Source organism: Artemia sp. Qi Xiang Cuo, chromosome 19, assembly GCF_049724085.1.
Source record: "Artemia sp. Qi Xiang Cuo chromosome 19, ASM4972408v1, whole genome shotgun sequence".
NCBI lineage: Eukaryota > Metazoa > Arthropoda > Branchiopoda > Anostraca > Artemiidae > Artemia > Artemia sp. Qi Xiang Cuo.
The window spans coordinates 54,682,963-54,699,971 of record NC_142812.1 but is presented as its reverse complement, the minus strand read 5'-3'; the positions used below and the strand labels follow the sequence as shown (position 1 = coordinate 54,699,971).

Here is a 17,009-nt window from a genome sequence, read left to right as displayed (position 1 = left end):
TCACTTAAAACAATCTTTGTTTCGAGATAGGCCTATGTGTATCTTTTCTTATAATATCAAAAAAGAAAAATCTCCGTCACAACCAAGATTACAGAAAAGAACAAAGAAACGTAGATAACATACTAATTGCATAAAATATTAATTACTAATTAAATATTAATAATAATAACATAAAATATTAATTCCTTAAAGTCTTGAAAATTTCAGATTTATTAAAATTATAAAAAAGATAATGGCCCCTTTGTTTTCTGTAAAGCGCAAGTTATTTTCGTGTCTTTTAAAGGCGCAGGGGGGGGGGTTGTCCTACTCCTCCTCAACGAAGATTTTGCTTGTTTTGTGTTTTACATGGTCATTTACCGTAACTACTGTTTTTTTTATTGATATATGTACGCTTAAAATTTGGTTTTAATTTATTACTGCCCTTGTTTGGTTTACTGAAGCTGTTGACGTATATTTCAAAACTTATTTTATCGGAAAAGGAGATATTTCCTTGCTTTTAATTCACACTCTTTTTTGTTATTGATCAACAAAGAACATATTAAGTCTTTCATCCAGTTTTAGCTAACTATTTTTGTGTTTGACAAAATTTTGCAGCATTTTTAATGATAAAAAAAATGATTATACATTGGATTCTTTCATGAGGAAAAAAATCTGCATAATCTTTGTATTTCTTTAGGGCTGGCAGTATTCTAACTCTGATTTTGTTACAATCTTGAATATAGACAAATATTAATCAACTATCCCCAACATGCCCCGAAACTCCTTACTTGATTCCCCAAAACTCTGGTGAGACATCACAGACGCGCTGCTTTAAAAACGTTTAATGCACGTATTTAAGTGCATATTAAAACAGGTCGTGATAATTAACTGTAAATAAGGACTGATGTGGCTCATTAGTAACAAAAACTCTAAAAAAAGAAATTCAATATCAATAAATATTAAAAAAAAACTGGCTTATTATGTTGATTCCAAATATATAAGATCCATTAAGCTTAGTGTCACCTGTCTAAATTTATGAGTCTAAAAAAATTTGCCTGATTGTTGAAATGGGAGGGACACCCCCTATAGGTAAAAATATCAAAATAAAAATCGCACCATCAGAATTAGTATATCAGAGAACTCCACTGAGGCTTCAACCTCCAATCTGCAAAAACGAGGAATTTGTATTTTTGCCAGAAGAAAGATCGTGAATGCATGTTTATTTGTTGCTGTTTTTGCAAGGGTGATTGTTTACAGCTAATAGTTCCAGAATATTGGGTGAGGCCTCAGCCAAACAAAAATTAAAAAATTTAGTGCCCTTTTTAAGTAACCAAAGAGATTGAAAGTCATGAAATTTACTCATTTTTTACACGTAGTATTTGTTATTGGGAAGTAGACAGACGTTTTTCGGAAGAGAGGGAGGGGGTGAGTTTTTTTGCAGAAGGAATTTTTATAGGGAGAATTATCTGTGGGGAGGGAAGTTTCCAGAAGTTGGACTTTCCAGGGAAAATTTTATTCTGGGGGGAATTGCCTGAATTTCAATAGGAAATTATTTTTATTCGTCTTACTGTCTCTTTTCTGACTCAATTTCTCTTTGAGACAATTTAGTGTTGAAAATGTCTAGAAAATGTTTCTGAGGAACTCACCATTTCCCCGATGAAAGAGTGGCCGAAAAAGGTGACTCATTTGGAGATTCATCCTTAAAGCAAGGATCAATATATACGTCCCTGCCACATGCCATGCGCTGGGGCCTGACCTTGAAATCGGCTATATGGCTTTTTTCTTAACTGGTATATTGACAATTCTACCTACTAAAACGGTCTAAAAAGGTTACAAGTTTAAGGAAGATTACACCTCATTGGGACCTCTGCCGTTACATGTATTCCCTGGGGAGCCCTCCATTTTCCCGAGCAAAGAGTAGCAAACAAAAGTGATTCATTTGGAGATTGTTACTTACAGCGAGTATTAATATATACGTGCTTGCCACATGCCAAGTGCTGGGGCCTACCCTCGAAATCGGCTACATATTTGTTATTTTCTTCACGGGCATATTGACATTTCTAGCCATTAAAACAATCAAAAAATTTCACAACTTTAAGGAAAAATTGGTATTTTCCCAGGGTGGTTTTATCAGGCCTATTGTGACTCCAAGACATAAAGAAGAGGCTTAAATTGTCTGCGGTTAGAAGATAAGCACAAATAAAAAGTAATATATACAATACTGCAAGGTAGCAATGCCGGGGTCTGGCCTCGAAATAGGCTAAATAGCTCTTTTTTCCCTAAAACTGGCATATGAACATTTCTTGCCACAAAAATTGATCTAAATAGTTAACAACCTCAAGAAATATTCAAATTTTTCCAGAGTGGTTGTATTTAACCTATAGTGACGCCATGATATCAAGAAGAGGCTCACACTGTCTGCACTTAGATGATGATTGATAATGAGAATCCATATACAGAAGCCTGCCGCGTAGCCGCGCCGCGGCATGACTAGCCGTGGCATTCGGTACTTTTTATATCTTTAAACGCGCAGTAATTGTGTATGTATTTGTTTATGTATGTGATATTTCTCGAAAATAGTTTCATATTATTTTTTGGTAAAACTCCTGGGATTTTCTGCCCTAAAATAAAAAAAAATTATTTATCGATAAAAGCTTCAAATTTTTTGGGGAAAGTTGGCATCCTGGTATTTTCTGGCGTAAAAAGATTGATTTATATAGATCACAAGTTTGAGATAATTCGTTAAGAGCCTTAATTCCTTAAAGAAAATAACACCGTGAGTGACGTCATATTCACGGATATATTTCAAGAGCTTACATACGTATATTTACCTTAGTAGTGGGTTGTATGGTTTTTGTGTCTATGATACAGGCAAAATTATACATTAAACATAATAAGCATAAAATACCAAAGGTAATGAGTCTTTTTGCATAAGGCGTTTTCAGCAGTTTCATAATAGGGCAAATGAATAATCATGAAGAACGAAGAAATATATGGTTAGATTACTTGCGAAAATGACAATTACACCGAGTAAAAATTAAAAACGAAGACAAAAGAATTCCCGGTTAGAATAAACATGCCTTTATAAGACAAGCGACAGCGAGATACAGTTAGATTGCTTGCATCAGTTACGATTAAAACGATTAAAAAAAAAAAGTGAAGGACAAATATATATCCGTTTCAAAGATAAGCGGCAGTAAGAAATAAAACAAGTAAAAAACAAAAGTGAAGAACAAAGAAATATGCGACTAGAAGACATGCAACAACGAGGAGTGGAACGAATTAACAATGAAAGTGAAGAACAAAATATATGCAGTTAAAAGATGTGACATAGTGACAAAAAAGAAACATGTGGTTAGAAAATAAGTGGCAGCAAGAATGACAAGCGATAGCGAGAAAGCTAGTATCAGAAAGTGTCAAAAACGAAGTGAAGAGCAAAGAATTGTGCTGCTAGAAGACTAGCGACACAAAAAATAAGAACAATTCAAAAATGATAGCGAAGAAGAAGAAAAAAATATTATGCTAGGAGAACAACGCCATCAAAATCTTCGACACCAACAAAATGTGGCACATAGCCCAGAACAAACCTGCCAAAGATGCCAAGAACTACATAACTATTAATAACAATCATTGGGACCCTTCAACGTTATATGAATTCTCTGTGGAGCCCTCAGTTTTCCCGAGGAAAAAGCAAAAAACAAAGGTGACGCGCTTGGATGTTGCTGCTTACAACGAGATTCGATATATACAAGCCTGTCCCATGCCAAGTGTCAGGACACAGCCTCAAATTCGGCTACATAGTCATTTTTTCTTAAGTCGGGCATATTGAAACTTCTGGCCATACAAACGATCTAAAAAGGTTCTAACTTTTAAGAAAGAATTTGGGTTTTGCCAGGGTGGTTGTATCGAAAATATGGTGACGCCATGACATCAAGAAGAGGCACACTTTGTCTGCGGTTGAAGACAAGCGACAACGACCATACAATATATACAAGCCTGCCACGTAGCTGTGCTGGGACCAGGCCTTGAAATTGGGTGAACATTCTTGATCAGCATGCCTATGACTCTAGGCAGGCATGCCTTTCCAAAAACTAACCTGACAAGTATGTGTCCAATAAGAGAGTCATGCATACTCCTGCCATTTACCCGTGGCCCAGCCATTTAAACATTTGCCTCTCAATTACTTGGACTATCTGTCTTGACTTTTCTCTGTCCTACAGTTACCCAGCGTCTTGATGCAACCTATACAACCTATTGTAAAATACTTGATAACTTCAATTCAAAATCAACGGATTCAAAATAGGTCACAACTTTAAGGGAGAATTTAAAGTTGTTCCCTGGGTGGTTGTATCGAACCTACGGTAACGACGAGATATCAAGAAGAGGCTGTGGTTAAAAGACAAGCGACAAGAATCAATATTTGCAACCTTGCCACGCAGCCGTGCGGGAGCCGCGTGACACTTTTGTTAGAAGAAGTCTGAAGCAGAAGGTGGTAAAATGACATCCAGTCACAAAATACGTAGAGAACCGGCCAGCAGTAGCTGAAACACTAAGTAACCGAAATACATAATTGCATTCTTTCAAAGGCACAATTTTTAATTTAATGTCCATTTGCATAAACCGAGTACAAACAACATGACTTTTTAACTTTCAACGGTTGAAAAGATACATAATTTGAACCAAAAAAGAAAAAACTCGGACCATCAAATGTGAAAAGACATATCCAAAAAACTGAAGTAAAGGGCATGGAAAAAATGTTTCAGGTGTTACTTAACGAAAATGAAGCACAAATAAATCACTTTCAAGCGAAAGTGAGAATCGCAGCAGCTAAAGCAAAAAACCCGGAGCAAACGACAGCAAGAATCACATTGAATTGCAAATGAAAATATTGGACAGCGATCTGTGGTTAGAAACTGGAAAAGACGTTTTTTGGTATGCGTGACATATTAAGAAATTTTATAAGATTATGTATGAATCTAAACGGCCAAAACAAAATGGCATGAAAGAAAACTGAGGTAACGATGAATGAAAATGATAATAAAATCTACATTTGGGAGACAAGTGACAGCGATGATCATATCGAATCGTAAACACAGTTTCTGCTTAGAAAAGAAGCAACAGTGAAAATCACAACGAATCCCACAAGAGCACAAATAACATAAATGTATGACTCTCTGAAGGATTAAGCGGGAAAAGGAATTGAATTTAGGCCAGAATTTCTTCGCTTAATTGAATTTGCTGATTTGCCACCTCATGACTTAAAACTAAAGAAACAAGCGATGGTTATAGGTTTAGATTTAACTTTTATCTTATCAAATAAACAAAAAATCAAGCCAATATAATTAGAAAACACTAAGCTAGGGGAAAAAATTTCTGCTAACGCGTAGCGATTACATGCATAACTCTTCCTAACTCAACCTAAATTAATAAATCAATTCCACAAACAGTTAATAAGTAAAAAAATAAGCCAATCCCCTTCACTCACACACATCCAGAGCAATAACCATCATCAAATACAACTCCCAGCCTCCCCCCAGCCCATCCACCCACTCCTCCCCCATCCCTTCCACCCACTCCTCCCCCAGCCCATCCACCCACTCCTCCCCCAGCCCAATCCTCCCCCAGCATCCTCCTCCTTCCACTCACCCCCCTCCAAAAAACCTCAAACAATTAATAAAAACAATAAACAACTAATTCCCCCCAAAATACTCATTTGATCACTATTGAAATGCTAGGAAACCTTATAAATTTGCGGGACTAGATTATTCACGCAACTATGAACATATATCGCGGCTTGATAATTCCTTATCTGCCCAACCTTAAGCAGCATTAGAGATTTAAAACATACACTGATGCCTTTCACATTTTGTATATTCTTCCCAATTTGTTTTGCTGCTTTATTCTGTAGCACTTGCACTCGCTTGTAGTTCACCTAGAAGTTGCTGCTCCATAAATCCATTTGGTATATACGGGTAAATGATTGCATAATATATCGTGCGAAGAGTACTCTGTGGCAGAACATGCTTCACTCCTCTCCTACTCCACGTGCAATTTTTGCTAAAATGGTGTCACTGTGAAGTTTCTACGTAAGATTAGAATCAATGAAGAAACCAAGATACCGCAGTGAATTTAATTGAACAACAGGCTTTCCACGCAGCAAGAATTTACCGCTTACATCAACAGACTCACCCACTCTACAGAACGTCAGTAAAAACGTCTTCTTTACATTAACAAATAGCAAACTTAAACTTATAACATGCCAAAGGTTATAAACATACCAAATTTGTTTATAACCTTAATTTTCTGGGAAAGAAATTCATTTGAGTGACGTCATATTTTTGAGTTCCAAAATAAGAAAAAACATATAAAATCGACAATTTTTTAATGCATTAGTTGGATGGGTAGATTGAATTCACGCAAGACTTCCTTAACTCATTTGTTATTGCTTAACTGATATATATATATATATATATATATATATATATATATATATATATATATATATATATATATATATATATATATATATATATATATATGTCCTACTCCTTTTAAACGAACAACATTGCATTTATTTAAAACATATTTTTGTTACAATTATAAGCATTGTAATTATTTTTCATAGGGCAGCTGTATCAAACCTAAACTGAAGCGAAAATACCAAGAAGAAGTTCATATTATATACAATTAGAGTACAAACGACACCAACAGTCAATATATACAACCCTACCGAGTGCCAGAGTCTCGCCTTGTAATCAGCTACATAGTTCTTTTTTCTTCTTCTTAAAACTGGTATATTGACATCAAACAGTTTGTGGTAACGAACTGTAAGTAAGGAGCGACCCGGCTCAATAGTAAGCAAAATTCTACAAAACAGAATGTTGATACCAATAGATACATTAAAAGAATTTTAATTTTTGTGCTGATTTCAAATATATAAGTTTCATCGTCTTACCCATCAAAAGTTAGGAGCCTGAGAAAATTTGCCTTATTTTCAAAAAAAGGGGGAAACACCCTCTAAAAGTCAAAGAATCTTAACGAAAATCAAACCATCACATTTAGTATTTCAGAGAACCCTACGGTAGAGGTTCCAAGCTCCTATCTGTTACGTGGGATGCTCTTTCCATGGAGGATTTTTTCATGGGGGAAGAGAATTTCCTATGAAGGGGGTGCCAGATCTTCCAGAATTATTTTAAAACGAACAGAATTTAGATATGAGAATGGTTTGTTTATTTTCTTCATTCATTTCACAGGATGAAGGGAGAAATAGAAACCAAACAAAAAATCTTCAATTTTTATTTTATGCCGTTCGATCTCCGAAGCCTTTGGTACTTGGCAAATGTAAAATTACTACCTTGTTTGGTAAACCTGAATTAAATTTTGAATAGACTAGAAATGAAGTTAAAGAGAGAACTGAATCAATTAACACACAATCGTTGTCAGACATTACAGTAGCGCTTGGTCATTCAGCCGAAAAGCAAAAATGTAGAAAAAAAACATACATAACTGTCTTACAGGATCCCGGTTGTTCGGTTGTTTCGTTCACGGCTGTTCTGCTCTTTCCTTTAGAATTTCCACAGCCTTATGGATCCATATATGGAAGATATAGATTTTTTCTCCACAAATAGGTCCATTATGCTGCAGAAATTAGATTTAGGGCCAGTTGCCTTGATTCATGAAAATTTACGGAGGGGGTAAGGACTCTTTTTCATTTCTTTTAATGAAGATAAAAGATGACAAAATTGAGCAAATATACCTATAACAGGTAGCAGCAGTTACTTGACTGCTTATAAAAATCATTTTTTAAGTACTGACATTATATCAAACAGTTCGTGGTAACGAACTGTAAGTAAGGAGTGACCCGGCTCAATAGTAGCCGAAACTCTAAAAAACGGAATTTTTATACCAATAGATTTATTAAAAGCATCAGATTTTTATTCTGATTTCATATATATATGTTTCATTAAGTTTAGTATTACCCATCAAAGGTTAAAGGTCTGAAAAAATTTACCTGATTTTTAAAAAAAGGGAAAACAGTCACTAAAAGTTATAGAATCTTAATGAAAATCACACCATCATATTCAGCATTTCGGAGAACCCTACTGTAGAGGTTTCAAGCTCCTATCTGCAAAAATGTAGAATTTTTTTGTTTGCCATAAAAAAAGATCACAGATGCGTGTTTATTTGTTTGTTTGTTTTGTTTTTTTTCCCCAGGGGTGATCACATCGACCCAGTGGTCCTAGAATATCGAGAGAGGGCTCATTCTAATGGAAATTAAAACTAATAGTGGCCTCATTGAGCGGCCAAAAAAATTGGAGGACAACTAGGGCCCCTCCCACGCCTTTTTTATCTCAAATAAGTCTGATCAGAATTTCGAGATAGCCATTTTGTTCAACATAGTTGAAAGGCCGAATAAATATATCTCTGGGGTTTTCATGCCTGGGGAATGGTCTTTAAGTTACAAAATTTGCCCATTGTTTACGTGCAATATTTGTTATTGGGAAGCACGCATACATTCTTCGGGTGAAGGGGGCGAATTCTCTACAGGTGGGATTTTCAACGGGGACAATTTGTCGTGAGGAGGGAAGTTTTCAGGGGGTGAACTTTGCAGGAGAAATTTTACACCAGTGAAACTTGAAAGAATTACTATACGAGATTCTTCTCAGGTCTTGCTTTCTCTTTGTCGATTCAATTTTACGCGTGGAGTTGTTAAGGGTATGTGCCCGGGGTAAATTTTCACCAGGATTGAATTGTCTAGAGCAGTGGTTCTCAAACTTATTTTGACACTGTAACCCTTTTTACCCACAAAATATTTTTGGTACCCCTTTTCAGTTACCGATAGACTACCAAGTAAACTATAGCTAAAATATAAATAAAATTACCAATCCTAGAGTTAGAGGGTTGTTTTATTTTTTTTTGCTGGTTGGCCGTTTATCCCCTAAATTTTTTTGCATATTCCCAAGGAGTACGTGTACCACAATTTGAGAACCACTGGTCTAGAGAATAAAGAGAATGGTCAGGAGGAGGGATTTTTCGGTGGAGATCTAACCAAATTTCCTAGCGTTATTAAAAAAACGATCAGAAATTAAATAAAAAAACAAGTTTTTTAAACTGAAAGTAAGGAGCAACATCAAAACTTAAAAAGAACAGAAATTATTACGTATATGAGGGGGGCTGCTCCTCCTCAACACCTCGCTCTTTACGCTAAAGTTGGCATTCTGTCCCAATTCTTTAAGAATAACTCCTGAAACTCTAGTAGAAGGGGGTGCCAGTCGTGACGGGACTCCTTATATGGGCATAGAATACTGACGGGACTCCATATATGGGCATAGAGTCATTAGGGAGAACACGTGGTTAATGGGGTCAATGACCTAAATTTCCAAGGTCGATGTTGTTGTTGTTGTAAGTGCACGCTCTCAGCGAATGTCAAGGTCGATGTTGTTGTTGTTGTTGTAAGTGCACGCTCTCAGCGAATGTTATGCCGTCATTGGGAATTTGGAACACCTGTGCTGTCGACCTCAATTCACCTATCGTGAATCAATAATTCCCCTTAGAAACAACAAATTAATTCCCCTTTCTTGACAGATCAATCAACCAATGACATCATCTGTCAGACTTTAAAAACTTTCGCCTAGAAACGATTCTCCAGGAATAGATCCAAGTCATTAATGTCTTTGCCTCGGAAACAACTCTTTTGGTCGAACTCCAAAGGATATTAATAACCTAACGCCATGGAAACAATTCTCCAAGAAACATCTTAGCGATGAATTGTTTTAGCGCGGGAATCAGGTTTCATATTAATTTGAAATGCATTAGCGCAGAGATGCCAAAAACAAAAGGAACACGCTGAATTACGTTTAGGGATTATTTGGGCGAAACTGTTTTAGACAGGTTATGGAATTATTTCGGCGAAACAGTTAGAGACATTTTAAAAGATGATTTTTGAAGAGATTTTGGAAGAGGATTTGAGGATGAAACTCTGTGGTCGTTATAATACACAAGTTTCATTTGAACAGTGTTGTGAGGTCCTCTACCCCAACCCCAAAGGGTTCCGATCCCCTACCCCAACCCCGAAGGAAGCCCCCGGTCCTCAAAGGTCCCCCGGGCTCCCACCCGGCCCCCCCCAGACCCCCAAAGGCCACAACCCAAAAGGGTTCCGATCCCCCTACCCCAACCCCAAAGGGTTCCAATCCCTATACCCCAACCCCGAAGGAAGCCCCCGGTCCTCAAAGGTCCACTGGGCTCCCAAAGGGCCCCCGGCCCTCAAGGTTCCCCCAGACCCCCCCCCGGGGCCCAAAGGGCCCCTCCCGGACCCCCAAAGGGGCCCCTCTCCCTCCATCTCCTCCTCCCCTTCCCCTCCCCTCCTATCCCTCCCCTCCCCTCCCCTCCTCCTCCTCCCCTCCTCCTCCTCCTCCCCTTCTCCCCTCCCCTTCCCTCCCCCATTTCTTATACTTTTTTTGTGCATTGAGACACAGAAGTTAGGTTAGGTTAGCCTACGTACGCGCGCGTACGTAGGCTAACCTAACCTAACCTAACTTAACCTTAATCTAACTTGATCTAGCCTAACCTAACCTAACAAAAATCAGGAAATTTAACTGTGTCAAGGTAGAGCACGACAAAACATATTTCAACTAAAGAAATACATAATGAACTTTGAAAAAAGAGAGACTGTAACTCTGACAAAGTAAAAAACAACGTAACAATACTAAAATATCCCAACTCTTGCATTGCAAAGTTAAAAATTCAAAATGAAATTTGAAAATTCAAGAATATATAAATTTGACAAGGTAAACCACAGCCACAGTTACATTTTCTTGATTTTTCAAAGTTCATTTTGAATTTCTTTCATTGAAATGTAAGAGTTGGAATATTTCAGTAGTGTTTGGTTGTGGTTTACCTTGTCACAGTTACATTTTCTTGATTTTTCAAAGTTCATTTGAATTTCTTTCGTTGAAATGCAAGAGTTGGAATATTTCAGTAGTGTTGGTTGTGGTTTACCTTGTCAAAGTTACATTTGCTTGATTTTTCAAAGTTCATTTTGAATTTATTTCGTTGAAATGCAAGAGTTGGAATATTTTAGTAGTGTTTGGTTGTGGTTTACCTAGTCACAGTTACATTTTCTTTATTTTTCAAAGTTCATTTTGAATTTCTTTCGTTGAAATGCAAGAGTTGGAATATTTCAGTAGTGTTTGGTTGTGTTTTAACTTATCACAGTTACATTATCTTGATTTTTCAAAGTTCATCTTGAATTTTTTTCGTTGAAATGCAAGAGTTGGAATATTTCAGTAGTGTTTGTTTGTGATTTACCTTATCACAGTTACATTTTCTTAATTTTTTAAGGATCATTTTGAATTTCTTTCGTTTAAATGCAAGAGTTGGAATATTTCAGTAGTGTTCGGTTTTGGTTTAACGTGTCACAGTTACATTTTCTGGATTTTTCAAAGTTCATTTCTAATTTCTTTCGTTGAAATGCAAGAGTTGGAATATTACAGTAGTGTTTGGTTGTGGTTTACCGTGTCACAGTTACATTTTCTCGATTTTTCAAAGTTCATTTTGAATTTTTTTCATTGAAATGCAAGAGTTGGAATATTTCAGTAGTGTTTGGTAGTGGTTTACCTTGTCACAGTTACATTTTCTTGATTTTTCAAAGTTCATTTCGAATTTCTTTCGTTTAAATGCAAGAGTTGGGTCGTTCTGTGTCTCAATGCACAAAAAAAGTATAAGAAATGGGGGAGGGAAGGGGAGGGGAGGAGGAGAGGAGGAGGAGGAGGAGGAGGAGGAGGGGAGGGGAGGGGAGGGGAGGGGAGGGGGAGGAGGGGAGGAGAAGGAGGGGAAGGGAGGGGAAGGAGAGGAGGAGGGAGGAGATGGAGGGAGAGGGGCCCCTTTGGAGGTCCGGGGGCCCTTTGGGCCCCGGGGGGGGGGGGGGTCTGGGGGAACCTTGAGGGCCAGGGGCCCTTTGGGAGCCCAGTGGACCTTTGAGGACCGGGGGCTTCCTTCGGCGTTGGGGTAGAGGGATTGGAACCCTTTGGGGTTGGGGTAGAGGGATCGGAACCCTTTTGGGTTGTGGCCTTTGGGGGTCTGGGGGGGCCGGGTGGGAGCCCGGGGGACCTTTGAGGACCGGGGGCTTCCTTCGGGGTTGGGGTAGGGGGATCGGAACCCTTTGGGGTTGGGGTAGAGGACCTCACAACACTGTTCAAATGAAACTTGTGTATTATAACGACCACAGAGTTTCATCCTCAAATCCTCTTCCAAAATCTCTTCAAAAATCATCTTTTAAAATGTCTCTAAGTGTTTCGCCGAAATAATTCCATAACCTGTCTAAAACAGTTTCGCCCAAATAATCCCTAAACGTAATTCAGCGTGTTCCTTTTGTTTTTGGCATCTCTGCGCTAATGTATTTCAAATTAATATGAAACCTGATTCTCACGCTAAAACAATTCATCGCTAAGATGTTTCTTGGAGAATTGTTTCCATGGCCTTTGGTTATTAATATCCTTTGGAGTTCGACCAAAAGAGTTGTTTCCGAGGCAAAGACATTAATGACTTGGATCTATTCCTGGAGAATCGTTTCTAGGCGAAAGTTTTTAAAGTCTGACAGATGATGTCATTGGTTGATTGATCTGTCAAGAAAGGGGAATTAATTTGTTGTTTTTAAGGGGAATTATTGATTCACGATAGGTGAATTTAGGTCGACAGCACAGGTGTTCCAAATTCCCAATGACGGCATAACATTCGCTGAGAGCGTGCAATTACAACAACAACAACAACATCGACCTTGACATTCGCTGAGAGCGTGCACTTACAACAACAACATCGACCTTGGAAATTTAGGTCATTGACCCCATTAACCACGTGTTCTCCCTAATGACTCTATGCCAATATATGGAGTCCCGTTAGTATTCTATGCCCATATAAGGAGTCCCGTCACGACTGGCACCCCCCTTCTACTAACTCTATCCTCTTTCAATTAGAAATAATTAAAACACTTTCGGAAAAAGAAGTTTTTTAAAGAAAAGTAAAGGACATATTAAATTTAAGAGCAGAGGAAATAGAGACCTACAACAACAAAAGCTAAAAACAACCAGATATTGCTATTAAAGAATAAATGAAACCCGAAACGAACAGAAATTAAACAAACAATGATAGCAAAAAAAACATTCAACAGGTAGGCTACTAATATAAATGAATAAGTAAATCTCAAAAAGAGTAAAGCTTCAGCTGAATATGCGAACCAAGCTTAGAACGAACAAAAATATTTTGCTATTGAGGCATAAAGGAAACCCAAAACGAACAAAAATTAAATAAACAATCATAGCAAACAAACAAACAATAGCTGCTAATATAAATGAGTAAATAAATCTTAAAACGAGTGAAAATTAAATTGAATACGCAAATCCAGCTTGAACCGAACAAAAATCTCTTGAAAGAAGAGTTTGGGTATTGTCTCCTTCTTTCACTGTAAACGTCTAAAACCTACTCTGTGATTGGAGTTTTACTGAAAACTATAGGCCTACGTGTCTTGAACAGTCTTGGAATGTACAGATAAAATTGAACTGAATGTTTGATGTATAATGCTATTAATTATTGAAAGATCATTCGTTCAATATTTTATTTCCCTGTAATTGTATATTCATGTTCAATGCTGCAGTAACTGGAAATGAAAATATTTTTAATATAATTCGTTTTCAGTAAAGCGCCGATGACACAGTAGGTATTAGACTTTTCAAACAGTTCGTGGTAATGAACTGTAAGTAAGGAGCGTTCTGGCTCAATTGTTAACTAAACTCTAAAAAACGGAACTTTGATACCAATAGATATATCAAAAGAATTAGATTTTAATTTTGATTTCAAAAATATAACTTTCATCAAGTTTAGTCCTACCCATCAAAAGTTACGCGCCTGAGAAAAATTTGGCTGATTTTCGAAAAAAGGGGGGAAGACCCCCTGAAAGTTATAAAACCTTAATGAAAATCACACCATCATATTCAGCGTATCAGAGAATCCTACTGTAGAGGTTTCAAGCTCCTATCTACAAACATGTGGAATTTGCATTTTTTGCCAGAAGAAAGATCACGGATGCGTGTTATTTTGTTTGGTTTTCCCAGGGGTGATCGTATCGACCCAATGGTCCTAGAATATCAGTAGAGAGCTCGTTTCAACCGAAATTAAAAGTTCTAGTACCCTTTTTAAGTGACCAAAAAATTGGAGGGCAATTAGGCCCCCTCCCACGCTCATTTTTTTCTCAAAATCACCCAATTAAAATTTTGAGATAGCCATTTTGTTCAGCACAGTCGAAAATCTAATAAATTTGTCTTTTAAGATGACTTAAACTAATAACAGCCAGTGAAAACCATGTTTTTCTTCGATCTGTTACAGTATGCAGTTCTGTTCCTAGTGTTGTGTTGTCGATATTATATCCTAGGAACATTTTTTAACTCATAATCTAAGTTTTTTTTTCTTAAATAAACAAAATAAAACAAGTATTGAAGTCAATGCATCTGAGAACAGCCACTTCTTAATAAGTTTTACAATAGTGTTTGATCAGTAAAAAAAAAAGGCCAAAACAAGCAAAAAAAGCCAAAAAAAAAGTTGCCAAAAATAGTAACAAAACAGAAAGAATATATACATACTGTCATATAGGATCCTTTTCAATTCCCGATGTTCCTTTCTTTGTTTGTTCATCTTTTTGAATAAGTATATCCATGCGAGAGCAGAAGCAACATTGGCAACTCCAGATATACAGGCTATGACATACCATGTGATTTCTTCACAATTACCAGTTGACAATCCTGGTTGTATGTCCTAAGAAGATAATCACAATATGATTTTTTTTTCTTTGTTTTTTTTTTACTTAAGTAAACAAAATAAAGAGTTCAAGTATGGGAGCAAATGTATTTGAAAGAACAAATATTCATTAATAAGCTGTAACTACCACCATGTAAATAAGTTTATCATGCTACAATGGTTGATCAGATAGTTCATGGTAACAAACTGTAAGTAAGGAGCGACCTGGCTCAATAGTAACCGAAACTCAAAAACAAAATTTTGATTACCCATAGATATATAAAAAGAATTGGATTTTTATGCTGATTTTAAATGCATAGGTTTCATTAAGTCTGATCTTACCCATCAAAGGTTACGAGCCTGAGAAAATTTGTCTTATTTTTGAAAAAAGGAGGGTATATCCCTTAAAAGTCATAGAACCTTAATGAAAATCAAACCATCAGATTCAGCGTATCAGAAAACTCTACAGTGGAGGTTTCAAGCTCCTATCTGAAAAATGTGGAGTTTTGTATTTTTTTTGCCAGAAAAAAGATCACGGATGCGTGTTTAATTGTTTTTTTTTCTTTTCCCCAGGGTGATTCTATTGACCCAGAAGGGCTAGAACATCAGAAGAGGGCTCATTTTAATGGAAATTACAAGCTATAGTGCCCTTTTTAAGTGTCCAAAGAAATAAGTGGGCAACTAGACTCCCTCCCGCGCCAATTTTTTTTTCAAAATCCTCCTATCAAAATTCGGAGATAGTTTCTTTGTTAAGCATAGTTGAAAGGGATATAAAATGACCCCCACATCCCCTGGGGAATGGTCTTGAAGGTTTAAAATTTGCCTATTGTTTATATATAGAATTTGTTATTGGGAGGTATGCATACATTTTTCGGGGGAGGAGGGGAGGACAAATATTCTGCAGGGGGAGATTTTGCATGAGGAAAATTTTCCATGCAGAGGGAAGTTTCCAGGGGTTGAACTTTTCAGGGGATACTGTATATTGGGGGATTTTGCCAGAATTTCTATATGAAATTTCTATATGTCTTGCTTTCTCTTTACCGACTCAATTTTACGCGTAGAGGTGTTAAAGGTAATTAGAGGTGTTAAAGGGGTAAATTTTCACCAGGATTGAAATGACCAGAGGCTATATCCTTGGGCAGGGGTATTTTTCCTTGGAATTTTCTCCCAATTCTTTTAAAACGCATCCTGAAATACAAGGGTTGTTTAATTAGAACAATAAGTAACATTTTCTAAAAGTGCCAAAAAAATTTAGCTTGAAGACTGAGATGTCGATGAGGAGATACACCCCCTCATATACGCATTAATTTGTTTTCTTTTTAAGTTTTAATGTTGTTCCTTACTTTCAGTTGAAAAAAAAACTTGTTGTTTTTATTTAGTTTACACTTAAATCAAAGTGGTGAGCGGGGTCTTCAGTTACTTTTGCGAAAAATTTGTCCTTGTATAATAATTCTTAAACAAGAACAACGGAAACAGCATTTACACAAACTAAATATTGACTCTAAAATTCACAATATTATTCCGATGGAATTCTAAGTTTTTAGATTAACTAAACATACATATTTTTTTTCTTCCCTGTCTGAAAATTTTAATTTGTACCTTGATTTTAGATAGAATAAAAGTATTGTTTTGCAAATATACTCTAAATTTACCACGTTATTGCAATACTATCATGCATCTTTTTACGTCTTCAAATGCATATGAATGTGACGTAATTCACATGGAATTTTTTTTTTTAATTAAAGCTCTAAATTAGCCCACTGAAGGGTGCATGTCCTACCCACGACCGGCCAATAGTTGATAAGTACCACCAATTGGGCCTACATCTCATGTTAGGAGCCTTAGGTCTAGGCTCTGGAGTACCTAGGTAATTTAGTTGAAAAATTGTAGATAATTACTTGTTACAGCAAAAATAAAAGATTTAAAGCCAATCTGGCAAGTCATGACGCTATCTCAATTTCTGAAAAAAAAACAAAAAAACAAACACAATTTAAGAAGTTAAAATAAAAATAAAAAAATTCAATCTTAATAACAAGATCACAGGTCTACAACCAGTAGAAAGAAAGGTAAAGACAGACCAAGCAACACGTATTCTGCCTGTGTGAAATTAAGCGTCTTCGGTACAACGTAGAATGAACTAATTAAAAGAGCAAAGACAAAACCTAAAATAATCTAAAACTAAAAACAATACATTTACAACAAAAAACAATAGAATCTGGAAATAAAATAAGATATTAAATTTGACG

The 17,009-nt window shown here is 36.6% G+C and overlaps 1 protein-coding gene across 1 annotated transcript in view; it reads right to left on the bottom strand.

Annotated features, from left to right (window-relative positions):
* The window catches only part of LOC148941013 (uncharacterized), a 157,765-nt gene that overhangs the window by 124,318 nt on the left and 16,438 nt on the right, over positions 1-17,009 (bottom strand). Inside the window, exon 4 of the mRNA XM_089105142.1 lies at positions 14,610-14,781. Coding sequence (XP_088961268.1) covers positions 14,610-14,781 — 172 coding nt within the window. The remainder of the gene's footprint in view (positions 1-14,609; positions 14,782-17,009) is intronic.